Source organism: Montipora capricornis, chromosome 4, assembly GCF_036669925.1.
Source record: "Montipora capricornis isolate CH-2021 chromosome 4, ASM3666992v2, whole genome shotgun sequence".
NCBI lineage: Eukaryota > Metazoa > Cnidaria > Anthozoa > Scleractinia > Acroporidae > Montipora > Montipora capricornis.
The window spans coordinates 24,795,954-24,819,348 of NC_090886.1; the positions used below are offsets into that span (position 1 = coordinate 24,795,954).

Consider the following 23,395-nt stretch of genomic DNA (forward strand, 5'->3'; position numbering starts at 1 on the left):
AATTTCAGGGTGGGGTTATTTTTGAAATCAGATTTTGTAATTTTTATCCCAATGTAGGGAAGCACTTCTTAAGTTTGTTCTACCCAAAAAATACGCAAGTTTTACTTATACTTATCAATAACCTTGGTTTTTTTCTTGTCGGTCGGTGATCATCCTAGCTTTTGGAACTTTTAGGTTGCCCGCTTGGTGAAGCTAATTTGTTTATGTTTATGTGTTTTTTTTAAAACTAAGCCAATTAGGTGGAGGGAATATCATTCAAATACAAAGTTTTGAGTGTAAGGACGTGGTGAACTGCGGAAAATTATTAAATGAGTGACAGGATGTCAACCTAGGCATCTTTATAATGCTTGGAGGTACAATTTTAAAACAGTAGAACTTTCATATTTATATGCCCACCGGGACACTTTCTTCTCTTTGGTTTACAAGAAGATATTTCCCTGTTCTCCCCAAGCGCAGAGCAGTCTTTTCCACCATTTTGAGGCGCTGGATTATTGCAGACTCTTTTGCGTGTTCTTTGACCTCGGCCTTTTCCACAAGTCTTTGAGCATGTGCTCCAGTTTTCCCAAGAGCTGTAACCACCGTTTACTGAAAAGGAACTCAGTTAATATCAGGGACAAAATCAATAATTATAAATCAACGTTTACTCTTTTTCTTAAAGGCAATCCTAAATGTGGGAAACATGGGTTGAGATAGTGACTAAAACGCTCGTTTTGGTCGAAGGTAAATTGAAATTTATGACGAAAAAATCAATTCAGACTTGTTTTTTCACCAGCATTCCTTGTTTGTACACGTTTGTATTTAAGTCGTTGAAGTAAGTCTTCCCGGGTAATTTCCACATACCTTCAAAATTTAGCTATTACTTTTCTCGTTTCAATTGTTCAAGTCTACGGTAGTTGCAACAGCAAGGTTTTTCACAAGTCAAGTTTTATATTAGCCTCTTGGAATTCATGCATCGTTCGTAAGCATCCCAACTTTAGGCTTTCGTGTATTTTGTTATCGTTTCCTTGAATGTCGATTTCTGCTCGTAGTTTGACTCTCACGCAGCCAATAGTTCAACTTAATTTCCTTTATTTAGCAACTGTATCCAGTACAGAATAAAACGGAGTTCGTCGAGGCGTGCAGACGACTATTCGATCTCGACCGTATAAAACGCTTGCCGAGCTAGCTATTGCTTTTGTTGTATAGAAAAATGTTGCTGTGATTTTATCCTTATCATTAGTTTTGCCCAGGTTGCGCCAGCAGCAGTCGTAATTTGGCAGGGTCCTACATGTGTGTGTCCAGTGTGATAAGGGTAATGTGGTAGTTGGTGGTTCGCAAGAAGTTGACTATCAACTCAAATGTGGTCATCATTTATTTTCGATGGACGAATCATGACGCCAAGCAAAACACCAAGGTAAAAAGGTATTGCACGATCCTTGTCTCAATTTTTCGAGAATTTTGTTTTGGGGAGAAGAGAAATAACAGAGCACGGCATACCTGGGACTAAACATGGCTGTGTGTTGCATTTTTGGGACTGACTGCTTGGTCCCAAACCACTGCAGTTTTTTCCGCCGTTCGCTGGTATTGGATTGGTGCAACTTCTTCGCTGAGTTTGCTTTCCACCTCCACATGACTTTGAGCATTTGCCATACGGTCCCCAAGGTGAATAACCACCATTGACTGAAAACAATTAATTGTTTGTTTGTTTGTTATTTATTTGTTTGAGCAGGTTGAAGTTTTGGCAGCTATTTAGCTGATGTGGACCTGCTATACCCACCCACCCATATACTCACAGAGGACAGCCACAACACCGAGAACTTCATCCCCTACTCTTCTCGAAGAGTGTGGGGGTTCTTTAACGTCCCACAAGGGAACTAATGAACATGGAAGATATTTGTGAGACGGGGCCTACGGTCTTTTGTCCTTGTCCGAGACGACTTGAAAGTCTAACCATTTGCGGATGTAATTACTAAGGCAGCACTTTCTCCTCAGTTATTTAAAGACCCTGAGGGTTGGTCCGGCCGGAGTCGGAATCACGACCTTCCGCATGGCAGCCCGGTGCTCAACCATAGCTGAACAAGAATTTTGCGGGAAATAAGGAATCGGTCCACATCTTAAGACGTCTCCGTTGTCAATTGAAATATTAAGGCCGATTAGTTTCTGATTAATGACAATAAATTTCATTAAATCCAATTACGTTTCTGATGAAAGCTTAATTGAAAATAAAGATCTTATCGAACAAAATTACATTTTCAACAGGAAATGTAATATGGCATAATTAATGCAGTGACATTCATAATTTCCTTATAATTATAGCTTTCTTCCCGAGTCTTGGTTATTGAACGCACATCAGCTTTCGTTCAAACGCAAACGTACCTGGACATGCATTTGTATTACATTTCTCTGTTTGTTGCCCTGGTCCGAGGCTAGCACAATTGTTTCCGCCATATTTTGGCTCAGGTTCAGTACACTTTCTTGTTCGCAAACGTTCACCCCCTCCACAGGAAGTAGAGCAGTCCGACCACTCTGTCCAATCGGTGTAACCTCCATTGACTAAACAATAAATAGAGGATATGAATAAAAGACATGTAAAAGGTTAAATGCAACACTCAACACTGCAATACGTGTACGTGCGTAGCCATGGGTTGCAATGTGAATGGCCAAGAAAAAATTATGAAGAGGCTGCCTTGGTCTTCCTTTTGCGAATAGTTGGGATGTCTCTCAAATGGGCGTGTTGTTGCCTCAGTTTTAAAATGTTTCGTTGAGCAAGTCCAATTCAAAAATCGCGGTTTAAAAAGCCAGGACGATGTACGTGCGACATGTGTAAATATATTCTTTGGATCGGTGTGCATTTCAGATACTGTGGAATAATTCAAAAAGACAATATCATTCTTACTTGGACAGTTGTGTGTGTTACACTCTGTAGTTTTCATGCTCAATCCAAGAGAGCTGCAGTTTTCTCCACCGTTTGCCGGCGGTGGATTGGTGCATGTCCTTCGCCATGTTTGCGCTCCTACTCCGCAAGATTTAGAGCATGTGTGGTAAGGTTGCCAATCGGAATAGCCACCATCGACTGTAAAGTAAAGAGGATTGTTACGACAGACTATTTTAGACGGTTAAGAAAGCGGGGTAACTATTTTACCTTAACTACCAGCAGCCAAAGCAGCGGTACAATTCATATGTAGGGTTTATGATATAATGGGCAATTGGGTTTATACCTGGACAGCCGTTGATATTGCATTTGCCAGTGTCGGTGTCAGGTCCCAACTGGGAGCAATCTTTGCCGCCAGGGCTGGGAGGAGGATTGGTGCAGGAGCGGCTTCGAGAATGTCGTCCTCCTCCACAAGAAGCAGAACAAAGGCTCCATGAACTCCAGGTGGAATAGCCACCGTCATCTGCAATGCATGGACAACCGATAAGCTCTAGTAAAGATGCTTCTGGATGGCATACAACAGGGACAGTAAAGATACAGCTTTCTGTATTTGACCGGTTAGATAGAAGCAGAAAAGTGCTGTGATTTTATGGAAGATCGCAGAGTTCACTTTCAGCTGGGTCATCTCTCAGTGAAAGTAGTGTTTCCGGCCAAGAATAAACTAGGCTCGTTTAATGTAGCACACATTAGTACCTGAGTAATCTTATATTCTTAAGGATAAATACCTTACGTTTCCTTTAGGAACCTTTAGACTGCGGGTGTTGTCGGCTAAAACGTTTCCGGCCAGGATATCGAATTTTTCCGACAAATATGAAAAAGGCATTTTGGATTACAAGCAGCAACATATCCCTTCACTCTAACAACTACTGGGGAAATTCAATTTTATTTTACTCACATTGTGCCAGCATTGTTAAAAGATAAATTACTCACTGGTTTTGCATCCATAAAACTCTGCTCTCAATGCAATGTAGCTATTCCATTCCTCCGGGACGATTCTGACATACCGAGCTCTGATTGGTGGCTTTAGGTCATGAGCGACAACCATGTATCTGTCATTGTTGGCAACGAAGGTCTGCACAAATAAGGTTAGAAAATGGCTTGATGTGGTGGGGAAATCATTGGTTATGTCGTGGTCAAACTACTTTGATTTGTTCTCTCAATAGACAAAAGAATCACAAGGCCTCTTTTCTTACAATCATTCAGAATCAAACCATGTGGTCATTGCTTGAGATAGGTGTGTTCCGGGCTTTAAACCGCGTCTTGAATTGTTTCGAATCTAATCCGCTATATTTGCATTATCATGAAGAGTGCTTTGAGAGAATTTGTTCTATCTTATCTTAGTTTCAATCTGACCGTTATGACACATAACGCTTCTTAGTTCAGTTTGAATGGATTGTTTGGAGAAGGCACTCGCTTCTTTGCTCAATAATTTTAAACGCACGGGATGAGGTAGCTCTCCTGCCATTCCAGCACAAAGGGGTTATCTTCCTTTGAAGGTATAATAAGTGACTTACCTTGGTGTATCCATTGACTTGATATTGTCGGAAGTAATTGCCGTCGGTGCTATACCGGAGTGTATATTCTTTTACCCACTGAGCAGCATCTTGACGACCCTGGGTTTCAACTCGTGTTATTACCGTCTCGACTCCAAAGTCCACTTGTAGCCATTGAGCGTGGTCTTGTTTGTTTGGAATCCAGGCTCCGTTGCGACCGCTTTGTGGATGGAAATGTAGTCTAGCATTTTCGGGTCCATAGTATGAATTTAGCTGCGAAGAGGCACTTATTGCTGAATTGGGCAGATTTTCGTTCTGCATTCCAAGCTGAATCTGGCAGGAGGGTATTTCGGGAACGAGAAAGCCTATACAGGATGAAAAGTGTAGGTGCTTACTGAGATTTGTGCATGTTTGTGCACTTTCCTGCGCCGAAAGTGAACCAAGTTTCTTCAACTTCCTGAAAACTTCTTTTAAATAGACAGGACCTGTAAAACTGTTATTATTGCGTCCTTTTATTGTTCATTGTTCATTATTTTTACGACAGATAATACCGAAGACAATTGTATATTGAAAGTTGGCTATGGTTACAATACTTAGGTCAGCAAATAACTAGAGCGAGCAATTCAGTGTATGGGATTGGATTCTACAGCTATCAAACCTTCAGTGCAGCCAAAGAGTTCAAAGCGCAAGGCCATATAGGATTGGTACTCCTTGGGGTGAATCCTTATGTAGCGTGCTACGATGGGTGGATTGAGGATATGTCCAACGACGGTATTTTGATCTTTGTTGCCCCTAAGAATCTGAGAGGATAAAAGTTGGGTCAAGGTAGTTTGCAGTTTTTTTCGAAAAAAAGGGAAACATTAATTAGTAGCTAAGATATAAAAGCAGTTACTTTATCAAGTGCAATGATGAAGTTTTGCTTAACAACGTTGCAAGTTCAGTTGATTGCGCGAAAATTAAACAATCAGAAGGCACCGCTGTTTTTAGCGTGTTGCTGAAGAGAAAAACAAGGTATTTGTTTTAGCAGGTATACGTAAATTGAAAAATGATGAACGTGACAAATCTATTCGCCATCATTGTGGTTATAAAATCAGGTAAAAGCGAAAGAGAAGTTGTGACGTTGCAGCTTTTTTTTTGTTCCAATTGTTAGGTGCATTCATGAGAACAGTCTCCTTTCATCAACGTTATTTGTGGACTCGGTTATAATGATGTAGATTTTTTTCGAGTTTTCGGTTTTCTCTTCATGTAAATAACTTTTCTTCTGTTTGCAATATATCCGACCAGCCTATAAATTAGCTTGGGACTTGCATGCATGTCGTGATATTGTACTGTTGACACTTTGAATTTTAGGTCCGTCCAACTTACAAAGGCAAATTGCGACTTCAAACAAATGTCCTTGTGTTTCTCAGATTACCTATGTTATTTACCAGGGTTTACGGTATTACGCACCGAGTCGTTATTGTAGGTTAGGAATGGGCCTCCTTCAACACTGTAACTTATAGAATACGTTTTGACCCATTGAGCTGCATCTTGACGTCCTTGGGTGGCAATCCGTGTTATTTTGGTGATTTTGCCAAGATCGACTTGAATCCACTGTCCAATATCATTAGCTTTAGGAATCCATGCTCCGGCATAACTTCCCGTTTTGCTAGTTTGAAGTCTGGCTCGTTCTGGACCATAATATTGATTGTAGAGGGAGGTAGCTGTGATAGCACTGCTGGGAATTTGACCAGTTGTCATTCCAAGTTCTGATTGGCATTCGAGTTTTGGCGGTTCGAACCCTAGTGCAAGAAAGAAGGATAGCCTGTTAAATTGAAGCAGTTTGGACATTCCTCCACCGTCACTTAAGGCAATTAGTTTCCTTCATTTAAGGACGGTGCCGACTAATTCATAGGTATTTTTGCTCGGTAATCTCGTTCCACAGAAACAAACGCACTTAACTTCCGCCATGTTAATGTGCTTCACTGGAGGCGCGAGCATTTAACAATAAATCGTGAGTAACTTTACATGTTGCAAAGATTGAAACTAACTGAAATATTTAACATAAAGTTATCCTGGGTCGGTCAGTCTTTGTGTTCGTCTACATTCAAAGATTTGTTTGTTAACGTTGCTCTCAATGTTGTTAGCTTTAGTTTCTTCCTCACTCTGCTTGGGGTCCAATGACCATTCCTTAGGTAAGGAATATGTTCATTGTCTTGAATTGTAATTATATATACGTGATGGATGGAGTTCATTGTCTTAACATACGTTGTACAAGCAAGATGACTGACAGGCTCATCGTCAAACTTCTGAAATCTCGTGAAGTCGCACTGTGAAAACTCGTTGATACTCGAATTTTTAAGTGGTAATCTATGAGCTTGTTCACCTACCTTTTCTGCAGCCATAGAATTCTGCCCTCATGGAAATGTGGGCTTGCCAGGACTCCGGATGGATACGAATGAAGCGGGTGATGATCGGATTTTCCAAAGCCTGCATTACAGCTGTATATCGGTCATTATTTCCTGGAAATACCTGAAACGGCGTAAGAATACGAAGGGTTCTTTAACACGACACTCAAAAACTACATTAAAACAGAAACGATGAGCAAATATTTTTGAGCAAGTTTGTTATCGAATCAGTATGAATTTATTGGTCAACCTAAAAGCGGGACTATTAGTGGGAACAATAGTTTGAACATCTTTTCTTTTATAGAATAATATCTGGCATGATTGTTTTATGAAATGGGTAACGATTGACATTTGGAGAAAGAGAAAGCCGCCTTTTTCATTTTCCTTTTTCCTTTTAAAAATTTATTTTTGAAATGTTTGTTTTTTATGGAAAGTTACTTACCTTTTTTCGTCTATCTTCTTTGTAAACTCTAAAAAATATCGAGTCGTAGCCATACGATAGGCTAAAGCTTTTGACCCATTGATCTGCATCTGTTCTTCCTTGAATGGCTACGCGGGAGACTTTTGTGAAATCGCCAAAGTCTACCTGCAAGTACTGGAAAACGTCGTTTGTTTTTGCTGACCAGGACCCGACTCTTCCTGATCGATACAGAAAGTGTAATCTTCCATTAATGGATTTATATGCTGTGGAGTATTCTGTTGAAGCCGTGATTGCAGAGTCTGGAATCTTCCCATTTTGCATTCCTAGCGCCTCTACACATACTGGAGACTTTGGGGCAGGGAAGCCTATGTAAATTTAATAATGCGATGAAGGTTAAAATTAATAATTGTATTTTGAAAACTAATGACAATGCGACTTGTTACGTCACTTGAAACAGACGTGGAAAATTCAGGAGGAAATGGAAAAGTGCCTTTATAGCATTCAACACAGAGCAACGTGTGAAAGCAAAGTTAGGGGTGGATCATCCGTGCTTATTATAAATACTTGGACTTCTGAGTAAGAAACATCGTGAAATTAAAGAGTATGCAATGCATTTCATCAGAAATTAGATGAAATTAATTATTGACTTACCTCTAGTGCAGCCATAGAACTCGGCACGCAAAGCTGGGTGACCTTTTGAGGTTTTTACTCGTATTTGTAAAAAGCGCGAAATTATGGGTGGATCGATTGTGTTACCAACGGGTTCGTTCCTGTCCAGAGTATTGCCAATGAAGACCTAATAACATAATAAGAATGAAGTTAAAAGGAAAGCTCAACAGAAAGTATTACAAAGACAGTATTTCTGTAGTAATCTGACCTTTATAGTAATAATAATGAACATGTGACGAATAAACCTGTAGATGAATAGAGCGATTTTCAATTAAGTGTCGAAAGTAATTAGCGAATTGCTTTGGTTTTGCATTAGTTCACTCAGTGATTAGTTCAAAGTTTTCGCGCCACTTTTTCAATCAATCAGAAGTGAAATCAAAACCAATCGTGGCTCGCGCGTGCACATTTTCCCGCGCTTTGCGTTTGCTACGTGTAATTACTTAGAGTTTTGATTGGTTTACTGGATTGTGTCCGTACTTTTTGAATGGCCAAAGTAATTACTTTGGTTTTGGTTTTAAGACACTCATTCGTAAACTGCTCTATGGAGGCACTATTATCTTAATTGTTCGAAGTAATAGGGACCTTGGTAAAAGTATTTGTGGACTTGTTTTCCACCCGATTTTTGTTGTTATGGCTAGTCTTTGTTTCAAGTGAAGATATAATTACTTTCAGCTAAATATTAAATTTCTTAGCTGATTTTTTCTAGATTGGTTTATAGAACTAATATTAGTATTTCCTTGCCTGTCCATCTGCAGCACCGAAAGGAATAAAATTCCCACCATCCAAACTGAATGCTAAAGTGTAGCTGGTAACCATCCAATTAGCGTCTGATCTTCCTTGAGTTGCAAGAGCTGTTACCTTGGTTACGTTGCCCAGGTGAAAGTGTATGAACTGCTTTGCATCGTTATACTGAGCAGCCCAGCCTCCTCCGTAGCTTCCTTCTTTAACTGTTCGTAGACGGCCTCGCTCCGGTCCCCAATATTGGTTGTACATTGTCGAGGCTGCAATACCAGTACTTGGAATTTTGCCACTTTCAATTCCTAAGGGATCTCTGCATTTGATTTCCGGAGGCGTAAAACCTTTCAAGAAAGTTGTAAGTATTGATACGCTTGCATAAACGTTTACGATTTATGTAGAGTGAACTTTGTGTCATATTTTAAGTTGAGCCGTATCAAATGAAAGACTTAAGGGTAATATGAAAATCTCTGTCATTGATGACAATTATGGTAAGTGGCGACTGAAAATATGTCAGTGTTCGTAGACTTTCATATTAATTGTAACTTTTATGTGTCGCCGACATATGGATACAATAAAGTAGAAAGCACCTTCACTTACCTTGTCTGCAACCATAAAGCTCGGCTCGTAATGCAATATAACCATTCCATGTTTTGGGTTTGATGCGAAGGTAGCGGGTAATGATGGGATATTTCAAAGTGTGATAAACCACCGTATACTGATCAAAATTTCCCGAGAATACCTGTCAGAGAATACATAATATTATTGCCACTACACGATTGATTACTGCCACTAAAAAAGGCTGCCAGAAATTAAGTATCCAAGATGACACGACCAAGTGCTGCATGAAAACCTGAGTCACCGAAGGGGTTTCACTTTTAAGACTTCAAAGCTTAAGTTGGATTCTTGAAAAAGTCCAATACTTTTTGCTGGTAATGTGACTGTGATTCAGTTCCAGTCAAAGTCTGCAGATAATTCTTACTCGCCAGGGGTCAGGGTGTTCAGTATGTCATTGGTTAAGGCATTTTATCGTAACAGCAATTTGTGAAGAAAGTTAAGAGTACGATAGACAGGACTCTGTATAGCCATTTTCCCACTTATAGTTGATCTTTGTTGTTAGTTGTAACTGGAGGATTAAAAAAAGAATTTTAGTTACCTTGACGACGTTTTCTTCCTTATAGTCCTCAAAGAATACTCCGTCATAGCTGTAAGCAAGCGAATAGCTCTTCGTCCACCATGCCCCATCTTGCCTACCTTGTGCGGCGACCTTCGTAACTTGGGTCCAGTCACCAAAGTTTACTTCAAAGTACTGGAATTCATTGTTCGTAGACACTGCCCAAGATCCATACTTGCCCGATGTTGCTTGAAAGTGTAGCCGACCATTACCAGGTCCCATGGAATTTGTATTGTACGACGTAGAAGCGCGTAAAGCGGAGTCTGGTATCTGGTTGTTTTGCATTCCAAGTGGAGATGAACAGGTGGGTGGCTTTGGTGTTGAGAATCCTAAGACAGCTATTGTTTTAGTGTCGCTAAAATTATTGCATCGTGTATCTGGCAGATATCTGTATCAAATTAAGCTAAGTTTTGTATGGAGTAGTTTTAAGGTCATTGATCGTTATTGCAAACCTGACGGTGGTGCGATTTTTTATTTGGCCCTAGTATGAAGCAAGTACAATTAATTGAAATCTATATTGCGGAAACTAATTTCTTTGCAGTACGTAATACTCTTGGGTCTTAACTATAATATGCAGTAAGTATTGCTACTCTCCTCATATCGAACAATATCTCGCTACTGTCACTTTGTTGATATATAAAGTTTGCTGCTCTGTTTTTGGTACATCTTTCTCGCGCTAAGTATACTAAGTATCTTATTTATGCAAAAAGGAAAAATATACCTTCACGGCATCCATAAAGCTCCACTCTCACAGCAATGAATCCCTGCCAAGTCCTTGGTTGAACCTTGATGTATCGAGCCACAATTGGCGGGTTTAATATATTTCCAACTGGTGAATTTCTGTCTCTGTTACCTGGAAATACCTATAATTGGAGCAGAAATGATATTTTGTGTTGGATAAATGAATAAAAAAGCACGAAGTGGTATTCAATTAGAAAACTATGCTACTCTGAATAAAAACTTCCAATAGGCCATTTTACAGTTGTTTGCTCAGCGACCAAGCCTATGAATGGCTGCGAGGCTGCCGTGACCTTACATTGATACAGACCTCACTGCTTTTATCATGTAAATTGTGTTGTTGTAACGCTAATTAGTCCATATTAACATTACAAAAGCATGAAGGTTTGTATCAAAACAGGGTCACCGGCAGCCTCGCTTCCATTGCTAGGCTTGGTAACTTAGCCACAACTGTAAAATGGTCTATTCACTATGGATATTCCCATGGTTTTTTTTACAATTGTTGATTGTGTGAACAAATCATTGAAAGCTAAGATCTTATAGCAAAATGCTGCGTCGATTACAAAATAGACGCAAACTGGCGTTTGAGAATTTGTGCTTACCTGGCCATCTTCGTAGGAAACAAAACTTTCTCCGTCGACTCTGTAGGACAAAGAGTAGCTTGTGGTCCACCAATCGGCGTTGTCCCTCCCTTGAACTGCCATTCTTGTGACCTTTGTATTTTTTCCCAAATCAAACTGGATCCATTCCCCTTGGTTTGATGATTTAGGAGACCATCCGCCGATGTAATTTCCTTCAGTAACTACGCGTAGTCTTGCTCTTTCTGGGCCGTAAAATTGATTATACTGAGAGGAGGCCACGATATCTTTATTTCGAATCTGATGTGTTTGTAATCCGAGAGGCGAGGCGCAGGAAACCTTTGGAGTTTCAAATCCTAGATAATAAATTGATAGTCTAAATCCTTCATATTCCGAATGAAAAAAAGATTGCGAATACTTTGTGTATTCTTTGCATCTTCTCTCTAATAGAGACTGAGGGAATAGATTTCGAGTAATGCTCTTAGATCCATGAATAACACTCGTGTTTTAAATCGTGTATCTTACATGGTTTGGTCCATGCTCTATGGTATAAAGTAATTGTGGAAGAAGATCTACTCACAAAAAGGTCCGGCCTATTTTACTTACCTTCCCTACAGCCATAGAATTCAGCCCTCAGAGCTATGTAGCCTTGCCAAGTAATTGGGTTGATCCTTATGTACCTTGTTACAATGGGGTTTTTGAAGTGATGACTAACGACAGTGTAACGGTCAGAGTTGCCAACAAAAATCTGGAAAATGAAACATGCTTGTTGGAATTGTGGCAACACGTTCGTTCACAAACGAACGAAAGAAGCATCCACGAATTCAGCAATGTTGGAGGGTTATATTTAGTATTGCTTCAATATGCTGCATTTTTATAACTAAACCATTAGAACTGTCATAACTGAAACAAATAAAACACAAATTTCATGAAGATACCTCGTTTGATATTAGTATATAGAGAGGTGCCAGACTCCAACCGAGTTGACAGTGCTACTTTAAACGTGAGGGTACCTTTTTAGTATGATTTTCTTTGTAGTCTTCGAAGAATACTCCATCGTAGCTAAAAGAAAGACTGTATGTTATGACCCACCAATCACCATCTTGCCTTCCCTGGGTCGATAATCCAGTAACCTTGGTGAAAGTGCCAAAGTCAACAAGAAACCACTGAAACTTGTCGTTCTTGGACACAGCCCAGGACCCGTACGCGTTACTTTTTGCCTGAAAATGCAGCCTTCCATTTCCAGGGACCATATATGAATTGTACGAGGTGGATGCAGTTACTGCAGAGTCTGGGATCTGGTCGGTTTGCATTCCGAGGATTCTGTTGCATTTCTTGGTGTCTTTAGCATCAAAACCTTTTGAAACACGCAGCTCATGATATCAGTTTTAAATTTTAAGCAAAAATGAAGCTAACGGTAAATGCATGACTGCAGCTACTGGAAAAATCTTACCTACCTCTTAACCAGTATGTCCAAAAAAACCCAGGAGTGAAAAAGTGCCGGAAAACGTTTTCGTCATTGGATATGACGAACGTATTTGATGGATTTATCCACGATGCTTTAATGCAAAATTATCACTTAATTTTATAATGATCAACGGACGTAAACAAGTTATACAAGGATTTAAGTTAGATATAACTAGTTGTAGAAAGAAGTTTGAAAACGCACCCTCTCTACAGCCAAACAGCTCCACTCTCATGCAGATATGTCCATACCAAGTAGTGGGGTGAATTCGTAAGTATCGAGCTACAATTGGCTGCTCTAGAATGCGACCTTCTGCAGTATCCTTGTTCATATTTCCTCTGATTTCCTGTTGGAATGAAACAAACAAAAAAAAAAATGGTGTAGTCAAATCAAATCTTACGGCTTGGGTTTGAGCAGTGGAAGAAATCTTGGGTTCTGTCGATACTGATAATTTCCGTGTTTATAAACGTTTTTCGATATTTTCTTTTCCATTTCAACTGTTGGCGGATGAAAATATCCGAACATGTGCAGTGTGTGAGATTGTTGTGAAGGGGCTGAGGGTAATCCGTTTTGAAGGAGTTGAGTATGCTACTTATTCTGCGAAAGTGGTTATAATGTCTTTAAACGTTTTGCGCAAGATTGGAAAAGTTCACTCCACTTTGTTGCAAAGTGTTAAGAACTGCCGAATACTACTTCGTAACCAAGAGAAGTATTTGAATGGTTCTCACCTCTCCATTGTTGTAAAACTCAAATCTTCCTCCCCTGCTGTAGCTCAGTTTATATTTTGTAACCCACCAGTTTGCATCTGATCTTCCTTGTGTTGCTATTCTGGTGATTTCAGTTGTCTTTCCCAGGTCGATCTGTAGCCACTGTCCAACGTCAGCATGCTTAGACGCCCAACCTCCATAATAGCTTCCTTCTCTTTGCTCGTTTAATCTGCTTCTTTGTGCTCCAAAGTACTGATTGTAATCGGACGATGATTTCAAGGCTGAGTCAGGAATTTGTTTATTTTCCATTCCAAGGGGATCGACACATATGATGTTTGGTGGACTAAATCCTATAAAACGAGGGCATTATTAAACAATAAAAATATCTTTAAATTTTCTGTAGGAAAGATTGTCGTTGAATGAGACAACCTAACCATCAGTAAGGAAGCCACTGATCAGGTTCCGATTATGCTGAAATCAATGAAGTGTCAACAAATATATCAAAGAGTTTTCGCTTTTTAATTGTTGCACTATGCTCCCCAAGTTGTGCGTAATTACTTTTTCGACCCCACATTTGTGTTATAGCATGTTTAATACGGGAAGGTCCCTTATCTCTGATATTAGTATCAATAGAAGCAGATGGTGGTTATTTTAATCCTTTTCTCTATCGGTGGTTATTTTTTATGACTGTTTGAAGGGAAAGTATGGCGCCATAAAGGGTGGAGCTTGGCTCTCTTGCTCTGCCGACTGTGTGTACTAACGGACTAAGATAAGCTTCTTCTGTTTAGTGTTTTCAATCATTTGTACGTGGAGATGGATGGATTTGAATTCCAAAAAGAGAGCACAACTTGGATCTAGTTACCAACCGCGGCTCAATTGAAAGCATGAGCTCTTGAGCTCTTCTATTGTGCTATAAGCAGCAGCTTATCACGATTGTCATGTTTCCAAAGGAGAAGCAAGGAGTTCTATAGAATACCTTTCTTGCAGCCTTAAAATTCCGTTCGCATTGAGATATGTCCATTCCAAGTCTCGGGATGAATCCTAATGAAACGTGTTATAATTGGTTCCTCCAGTGCATTCTTTACCACAGTGTACTGGTCAGAGTTGGCTTTGAATATCTAGATAAACAAAATAAGGATATTGGCGTGAGATAAGAAAGATGTTTGTGTTGGGTCTTTCCAATGCAGTTATGATTGAACTATTATTTTTAATGCGCTAATGACCAAATTGTGGAACTGATGATTAAAAGATTACAATGTTGATAGTTTCAAAACGAAATCTGTTGTGTCATATTGGATTAAGAGTTTTTTGCCCCACCTTTTGCAAACCGTTATCGTCGTGGACAGTCTGGTGGAAGACGCCATCGTAACTGTAAGTGACAGTGAAACTTTTTACCCACTGGGCAGCATCTTGTCTTCCTTGAGTGCTAATGGCTCGTACTTTTGTCCAGCTTCCAAAATCTACTTGGAACCATTGGTTTATATTATTGGATGCCGCTGCCCAACTTCCGTATTTACCACTACTAGAGAGAAGATGGAGTCTGCCGAGGTAGGGAGCAAAGCTGTTTAGGTTATAAGAGCTTGAAGCAGTGATAGCTGAATCTGGTATGCCTTGCGATTGCATTCCAAGGGGAATCATGCACTGCATAGGAGCTGGTGTGGAGAAACCTTTGATTTTCCAAGAAAAATACGGTTAATATTAAGGACATTCTTGCCGTTAGTTAATAGCAAAAGCAAAACCTATAACAATCTCCTGTCGTGGGTGTAAAAAATCGTTCTGGTTCCGAAGGGACAGTAGCAACTGATAGCACTGCTTCTTTTTCTAGGTTCATTCACTTGTATGTTACTACCATACAATGAAGTATTTAAGTATGGCGGAGATCGAACAATCCGTATGAAGCTGTGAGTACGTCCACAAGTTAAAGACTAATAAATTATATTTAATTCTTACACCCAGTTGTTTTTATAGACTGTAAATTGTGAGGTCTCACATAGCAATTTAATTGAAGCGAGTCAAAATAGCTGTAATAAATGGCTTCAGGTGGTGTAAATTGAATAGAATTTTTAAGGCTTGAAACTTTCCATACCATCAGTGCATCCATAAAGTTCCACTCTTAAAACGGGGTATCCCTTGAATGTTTTAACGTTGATTTTAACAAATTGAGCAACGATGGGTGGGTCCAGGATATGACCAACAGCTGTCGTGTGATCTGCGTTGCCTTTTAGAATCTAAAGGAGTAACAATGTGAATGGCAAACGAATAAGTTCCAAAAACAGCCCTAAGCTTGAGAATAAACAAATCTCAAATTAAAAGTAGCACACCTCGCCATTCTTATACGAACTGAACACTGCTCCATCATTACTGAAAGACAAAGTGTAGGTCTTTGTCCACCAGCCTGCATCAGATCTGCCTTGATGAGCGATTCTTGTAACCTTGGTAACTTGTCCTAAGTCAATCTGAAGGAACTGTTTAGTATCCGCGTATTGGGAGCACCATCCTCCATAATAGTTACCTAAATGAAAGTGAAATTTTATTTCATTATTTAATATGAGGTTGCTGTTAAATATATATAAATGTCTCCGTAGTCTAAGTCGGAAAGTACAGCAACGAAGCAGCTCAACAAGGTCGAACCAAAAGCATACTCTGGCGCCTCTGTATGGTGTATGTATATGATTTTGGAGCACAGCTTACAGCCAACTGGAATCAGCTGTGTATGCTGGTTTTTGCTGAGGGAGGAAAACCGGAAAAAAAACTCTCTAAGCAGAGAGGCCCACCAACATAATCTCAACTCACTTTATGGGATCAGGACCGGGAATCGAGTGCTCTCACCACTACGCCAAATCCCCTTCATAATGGGGGCCAAATAAGTCATTCTGTTTTAATGCTAATGAGCATTTCTAGCCTCGCTACGACTAGCAAATTTCAAAAGAATATTTGTTTCAAAATGATGGTGGTAGGTTTAATTAACAAAAAGACGAAAGAATGTTAAGGTGGTGGCCATTTAAGAGAGTGGTCTATAGCAGGAAGAAAACGAGTTCTAATAAAAAATTTTCTGCCAATCGTGGCTGCATTGATTTAAAACTATATAGTACTAAGGTACCTTCTTGCTGCACGTTAAGTCTTGCTCGTTCTGGTCCTCTGTATTGGTTGTACCTGGACGATGCTACGATAGCAGAGTTTGGTATGTTCTCATTTTCCATTCCCAGAGGTGTCGCGCACTCTATTTTTGGTGTTTCGAATCCTGGTAAGTTAAAATGGGATACTTTTATTAGTTATTAAGATTGGAATGGATACAGCGATATTTGAATTTTGGGAAACGAATTGAACTTGTCTACGGAGAATAGTTTTTATATGTTGAACACATATGTGCGTTTTACTCCCTAGCTCTTGTGATACAAAGTCGTAGAGTTATTATTTGAACAGATTTCCTTTCCAATGTATGGCTGGGGGAGAGGTAAGTGCGTATTTAGTTGTATATGTACCTTTCCTGCAACCGTAAAACTCCGTTCTCATAGAAATATGGCCGTGCCAGGTCTCTGGATGAATTCTCATGAATCTCGTTATTATTGGTTTGTTCAGTACATTTCTAACCACGGTGTATCGGTCAGAGTTGGCTGTAAATATCTGAGGGAAAAATAAGTTTAAGCAAGCGTTTAAAAAATATAGTATTACGAATGTGCAGTTTTTAGTTCGTAATCGTCAATATATTAAACATCGCACGTTCTATTTTCTGGGGTCTTCTTTAGTTACTATCCTATATAGGACTATTCAAAGTTTTAGAATCAAGAATCTCGGTGGTAAAATGTGAGGTTCTTTGAGTGCGAGTGCAGATATATGCCGCTATCGTTATTTAGATGACAAAGAAGTGTTACGCAGCGGAAAAGATTATAGTACGCGCTACTCGTTAAACTTCGTAATATCCTCTATTTCTCTTGTTATTAGGATAAGTTTTGCCTGGGCGAGAAGACTGTACTGCTTTTTGGCTATTAATTAAGCTTTTTTTCTTTTCAAGAAAAGACTTTTATTGCAAGATTTTTAATAAGATTTTTTAATGAATAAAGTAATATGTATATCTTTTTTAAGTTTTGGTGTGTACTGTTGCTTTGACGAGCCCACCAGGGCGATTCAAAATACAAAAAAAAAGTAGAAATACTTAGCGATACTAAACGCCAAAACATCTAATAAGTTATTTACTATCCAACTTTTTTTGCACTAAATTTTTTAGTAAATGAATTGTAAACAACTCGCGAGAACGTGTTACAAATTTGTGCGTGCGGGGCAACGCCAGCAACTTAACTAGTCAAACCGGTTCTCTATTGTACAATAAGCAAGATTACAAATAACTAACAGTACAATACCATGGAATAATTGTAGTCGTTTCGTGCGGTTTTTGTACAATAACTAACACAGTTCGATAATAAAGCACTTTATTTACGTCTTTTGAGAACGAGCGTCTATTTGCATGTGGATTTAATGAAAGTTTGAAAATTTTTCGTATGGCCGTAATATGTTGATGGATGGTCATTAATTTATGGCATAAATTCTATCATTACAATGTCTTACTTTCTTTTGCGCATTCTCGTTGTCAACCGTGGTGTAGAAGACCCCATCATAGCTGTATGATAAGCTATAGCTTTTCACCCATTGATCAGAGTCTTGTCTTCCCTGGGTGGCTACTGCCGAAAGTTTGGTCCAACTTCCAAAATCGACCTGAAACCACTGGTTGGCATCATTGGATCTCGCAGCCCAACTTCCTTGCTTACCACTGCCAGCGGAGAGAAAGTGCAGCCTCCCCACGTATGGTGCGAAACTGTTTGCGTTTGCAGAGCTTGAAGCTGTGATTGCTGAATCGGGTATGTTTCCAAATTGCATTCCAAGAGCATCCATGCATTGTGGCGTTGTTGGCTTAAGGAAACCTTTGGGATAGAGTGTGGCTGGAGTTAGTGCTGCAGCAGCTCCAATTAAAAGTTGGATAGTTTTTACTGATTTATAGCTTACTTCGTCGAGCAGGATTAAGCAGTTTCAACAAAAACTGAATATGTTAATTAATGTCGTAAATCTGGAGTGGCTATCGCAATTGAAGTGAAAGCAAAGTAAGGATGAATATCACAGTTAGGTAAGCAACTTCAGCAGTTGCAAGTGAGCCTTAAAAATGCAGACTTGAACCGGGCTTGAACCACGGACGACCGTGCGATTGCGTGCTCCACTTGCTTCGCCGACGCAGCGAACCAGCTGTTGACTCTTGTCGACTGCAGATTCACATTTTAAAGAAACAAAATGAACTTACCACGCGTGCATCCATAAAGCTCTACTCTTAGTGCTGGATAACCACGAAACATCTTGATGTTGATTTTTACAAATCGAGCAAAAATTGGTGTTTCCAGGATGTGTCCTGCAGGTGTCTTGTTATCTGTATTTCCTTGAAAAACCTAAAAAGCAATTGCAAAAATTGAGTTTATAACGGCGAGGATCATAGCTTTACTTGATAAAGGAGATTATTGTTCACAAGTTGATGACGGGCGTTTTACGAGTAATTCAGAAGTAGCTGTAGACCTCTCATGGGCACATGTTTAAACTCAAAGCTTGAATATAAGGGTCCAGAAAGCAAGTTGAGCGGAAAAGAATGAAGTCTCTCTTGATGAAGCTATTGTAGGATAGCCAGTTAGAAAATGGGAGCGCGGAAAACCAATGATTGACACTTCGATGGATCCGCAAGGTGAGTCCTGTAAACTTGGATCTTAAACGGAAAAAGAAATGACAGGTTGACGAGTCTTTTTTCTAAGGTGTTAACAAGCCCAACTTTAAATGTTGGTTAAAGGGTGATGTTTGTTCAAAAAAAAGGATGTTTCTTGAGTGATGTTTCTTGTCCCGTACCTTTCCGCTATCGTATGGAGTGAAATTTGTTCCGTCATTACTGTAGGACAATGTAAAACTCTTTGTCCACCAGCCGGCATCAGCTCTACCTTGAAGACCGATCCTAGTAACCTTTGTTACAACGCCCAAGTCGATCTGAAGGAACTGTTTGTCATCCTGAAATTGGGAAATCCAGCCTCCTCCATAGCTTCCTAAAATTACATAAGTGTATGTTTTGTGATGTCGTGGTGAATGACGCCCCACATATTGAAGGTGGTAGGTAGGTAACTTTATTTCAACTCGGGTTGATGAAGCTGATTAGGAGGTCCCTACCAGTACATTCCAATATAGCGAGAAAACTATACAAGAGTAACAGTGGTTCAGGTTCTTTTAGGGTACAAGAAGAAGTACGTGCGCAAGTCTTTGTTTGAATTGGAGTGAATCAACTCAAGTACTGACGTCGTTACCTTCATTTTGCAGATATAGCCTTGCCCGTTCTGGTCCCCAATATTGACTGTACCGAGAAGATGCCACAAGAGCCGAGTCTGGAATTTTGCCGCTTTCCATTCCCAGAGGCGAGGCACAAACTATCTTTGGAATTTGAAAACCTGTCGACAAATTGAAGATTGCAGGATTTTCAAGAAAATGGGTCAATGAGAGATGGGAGATCATGACAGTTGCATATGGGACACTGGAGTATCCACCCCTGAGATGGCCAGGAAATAGGTGCAGAAGGGGGTAGAGATTGAATGAATAAAAGACCCTGTCGATTGTAGTTTAACTTTAATCGGTTTTACTCACCGGACTTACAACCGTAGAAGTCGGCTCTTATAGCAATCGCTCCATGCCAGGCAAGTGGAATAATTCGGATGAATCTGGTGATAATTGGATTCTTTAGAAGATGACTGACGACTGTAAATTGGTCTGGGCTTCCACTGAGTTCCTGAAGTGAAAAGAGCCGGGATGAAATCATATACTTAATAAATTTCATTCACACATTTTTTCATCCTCTATCTCTTGCCCACTGTAAAATGAGGGGGCCGTTTTAGACTTAAGGGTTAATGTCGTCACTCACCCTAAAAAAAAAAAAAAACTAGTTCGTCTAGCACTCCATTGTTTTTCTTTTTATCGACCAGGCTAGTAGTACTTAGCTGTGTTTTAAAGAGCCAGACGTTTGATAATTAACCAGTTTCTTGTTAAAGGCGTTGGTTATATATATGTTGTGTATCTTGTACAAGATCATCTCCATTTTCTACAGAAATACTTTAATCTGCGAAAGCCAATATATTGAAGTAATTTGGATACTGAAAGAAGGAACGTTTTTTTCCACTATGTAGTCTGGATCCAAAGCAAGACATGTTTATGCCAACCTGTTATATGCAATGGCCTTAATTATTTCGGTTCTTGCAGTTAAAATCAAAGTGATTAAAAGTCGTTGTAGGTAAGATATTAAACTGTGCTTTAAGTAGCTCTTAACCGATGATTTTAGTTTTCTCAACTGGTGTTTGTACTTGGAGTACCTTCGCTCTCCCATCCTCGATGTATTCCTTAAAAAAAAGACCGTCGTAACTGTAGGTAAGTTTGAACTTTGTGAGCCACTGGGCAGCATTTTGTCGTCCTTGAATAGCTATCCTTGCTACTTTGGTCCAACTTCCAAAGTCCACCTGGAACCATTCCTGGTTGTTCTGTGATGAAGGGATCCAGCCGTAACCTCCATTTCCTGGTTGAGCTTGTAATCGACCATTGCTGGCTTTGTAATTTGCGTTGGCTATCGACGATGCCGTTATTGCTGAATCTGGAACTTTTCCAGATTCTAATCCCAAACCTGCCATGCAAGCTGGAGGCTCAGGTGTAGGGAAACCTTGAAGCAAAAAATTCATTCAATAAATACCAATATTGACGGAATGATTTAAATTGAATCACATAGAAAACATCTCAAGGAATGTTTTAGTTCACCTGAATAGCATCCATACAACTCAAATCGGAATGAAATATGTCCGTGCCACTCAAGCGGGTGAATGCGAATATAACGGCCTATGATTGGTTTATCCAGAGAGGTGATTACCACATTGACGTAATCTCGGTTGGCTGTATATTCCTGCAAATGTCAAAACAAACGGGAGACTGAACAAAGTTGTGTTTTAGAAGAAAACAAAATAGACGACGATGCAGTATGGATTATTCGAGATGGTAGTAATACAATTGTTCTGAGATGGAAATCAACTATCGACATGAATGCGGGACGAAGCAAATGGTAAAATCAGGTCGTAAAGAACCTTAGCACTATCATGACGCACTTTGATTTCATGAAGCCCATAAGTCTTTTTATTTATTCCTTGCTGTCTGTTAATAATTTGTTGAGCCCGTTATTTAATTGAATTTGCACATTTTAGCTTCCACGTGACCACGAACCAGCCAATAGTGAATGAGCAGTATTGGAGATTCACAGACCGATTCCTTTGTTATGGAAGTGACCAGGCAGCCAGAAGGCTGAAGGGTCAGGAGGATAGGTGCAAACTTTAATTTTTTAAGTACTTCGGATCATTCTTTTCCCCTGAAAACTGCAAGGGAACCTTTTTTGAAAATTACGTTTCAAGGAAACAAAGCCAAATGCTAACTTTTTTTTCACGGAAATATAGCTATGAAAATTTCCCCCATACTAAAAATACCGGAAAATAGGCCATGTTCAAATAAAAAATTTCAAGTGGTTCCACAGCTAGTTTAAAGGCAAAAAATGTCTCAATTCCTTCTTTAAGGTCTCTTGTATAAAATCCATATGCTAACTTTTGTATGGCAGAAGAAATCGCCGAACGTCAGTTATGGTAGCTGCTGCTTTCGGCAGATCTCATTAAGAGATTTTTAAAGTCCCTGATCTGTCATAGAATTCTGGGCGATGGGATGATACTCACTCGAGGGAAGGTGTAGGGTTTATGCAACTGAAAGTGAAAGAATCCTCCGTTGATGCTAAAAGAGACGGTGTACTTGGTGATCCACTGTCCATAGTTATACCTGCCTTGAGTTCCAATTTTAGTCACTTTGGCCACTTTACCAAGATCCACCTGAACCCATTGTCCTCTGTCGTTAGTCCGGGCAATATACGTACTATGGTGGTTTAGTCTACCTTTGCTCGCCTCATACCCAGCGCTATACTAAAGAAATAAGTTATATCATTGATTTCAGTTTTGTGTCTTCAACTAAAGAGGGATTTCAGGGTTTTTACTCTACTTGAAAGAACGGAAGCGCTTGTTTTTCCCGTAAGTTTAAGGAAAGATCCTCTCCAACAATCACAGGTAGTAACCTCTCTAGGTAAAGTTGCTTTAAAAAATTTGTAAAAGAAGCGTACGTTTCCGAAATTATATAGTCATGCAAAACCTATTTGAACAAACAATACAGAAACCCTAACAAGTCAGAATTATTCAAGATGGCCGCGCCCAAGAAATAAGCATTTAAAAAAAAAATAGCATTCCGGTCAATTTTTTCAACGAAACATTTTCTCGGGTTTTAACTTGCAATTAAAAGTGGAGAGTTCCTTTGAAGCTGTGGGTGAAGTGTAAGGATTGAACCACGAAAGGTGGAAAATAGACACTGCGGTGTTGCGTATAGTGAAGGGGCGCATCATTGGGCATAACAGATAAACTTTCTATGCCTTTTTAAAGGCAAGTTAAATGTCAACCACACTAACCGTGCTGGCTGCTGTTAGACCGGAGTCTGGAATTTGTCCATTTTCGATCCCCATGGGTGTGTCGCAGTCTAAAATGATTGTAAACAAATCGATATTAGAGAATGTCAAAGTATCATATATGGAAACGATAACTTTCGATGAACACTGTCACAAAATTATCAAAAAAACCGTTAGATGGAACTTTGATGTTTCAAGTCATCTGGAAGCGTGAACAACGACCTCTTCGACCTCTTTGGTGAACAAAAATGGTGCCCCTGCAATGTGTACTTAAGCTTGTGTGTGTCACACACTTTGGCTCATTCTCTCCAAGTAACAGTACTTTTCAAATTAAGTTTGAGTTTGACTAGCTGATACGCGCTATCCATATCAAAAGGCTTAGAACAGTTGCAAAAACTTGGAACAACGTAAAGTTTTATTTTAAGATGAATTTCTCGTACCCGTTGCCGTCGTCCTTGCTAAATCTCCAGCTGACCAAAGGTGGGGAAATAAATTCTTTGTGTCATTTCATTCGTGATAATTCTTGCACAGTTAAGCAATTCCACTGCCATTGGGCTCTTTTCATTCTGCGTTTTTAAGGCCATA

General features: G+C 39.6%; 1 protein-coding gene across 1 annotated transcript; it reads right to left on the bottom strand.

Annotated features, from left to right (window-relative positions):
- Window positions 1-5,823: 5,823 nt before the first annotated feature.
- LOC138046395 (uncharacterized) lies at window positions 5,824-22,877 on the bottom strand. The gene is given in 28 exon segments (XM_068893036.1): window positions 5,824-6,185; window positions 6,774-6,915; window positions 7,234-7,577; window positions 7,864-8,008; window positions 8,623-8,960; window positions 9,217-9,358; window positions 9,773-10,167; window positions 10,512-10,653; window positions 11,131-11,462; window positions 11,713-11,854; window positions 12,120-12,463; window positions 12,776-12,917; window positions 13,300-13,628; window positions 14,255-14,396; window positions 14,596-14,945; window positions 15,365-15,506; window positions 15,600-15,790; window positions 16,379-16,519; window positions 16,761-16,902; window positions 17,842-18,194; window positions 18,566-18,707; window positions 19,153-19,343; window positions 19,599-19,739; window positions 19,933-20,074; window positions 20,652-20,992; window positions 21,088-21,229; window positions 22,041-22,280; window positions 22,814-22,877. Coding segments are annotated over 28 exon segments (6,153 nt in total). The 5' UTR covers window positions 22,868-22,877.
- Window positions 22,878-23,395: the final 518 nt, after the last annotated feature.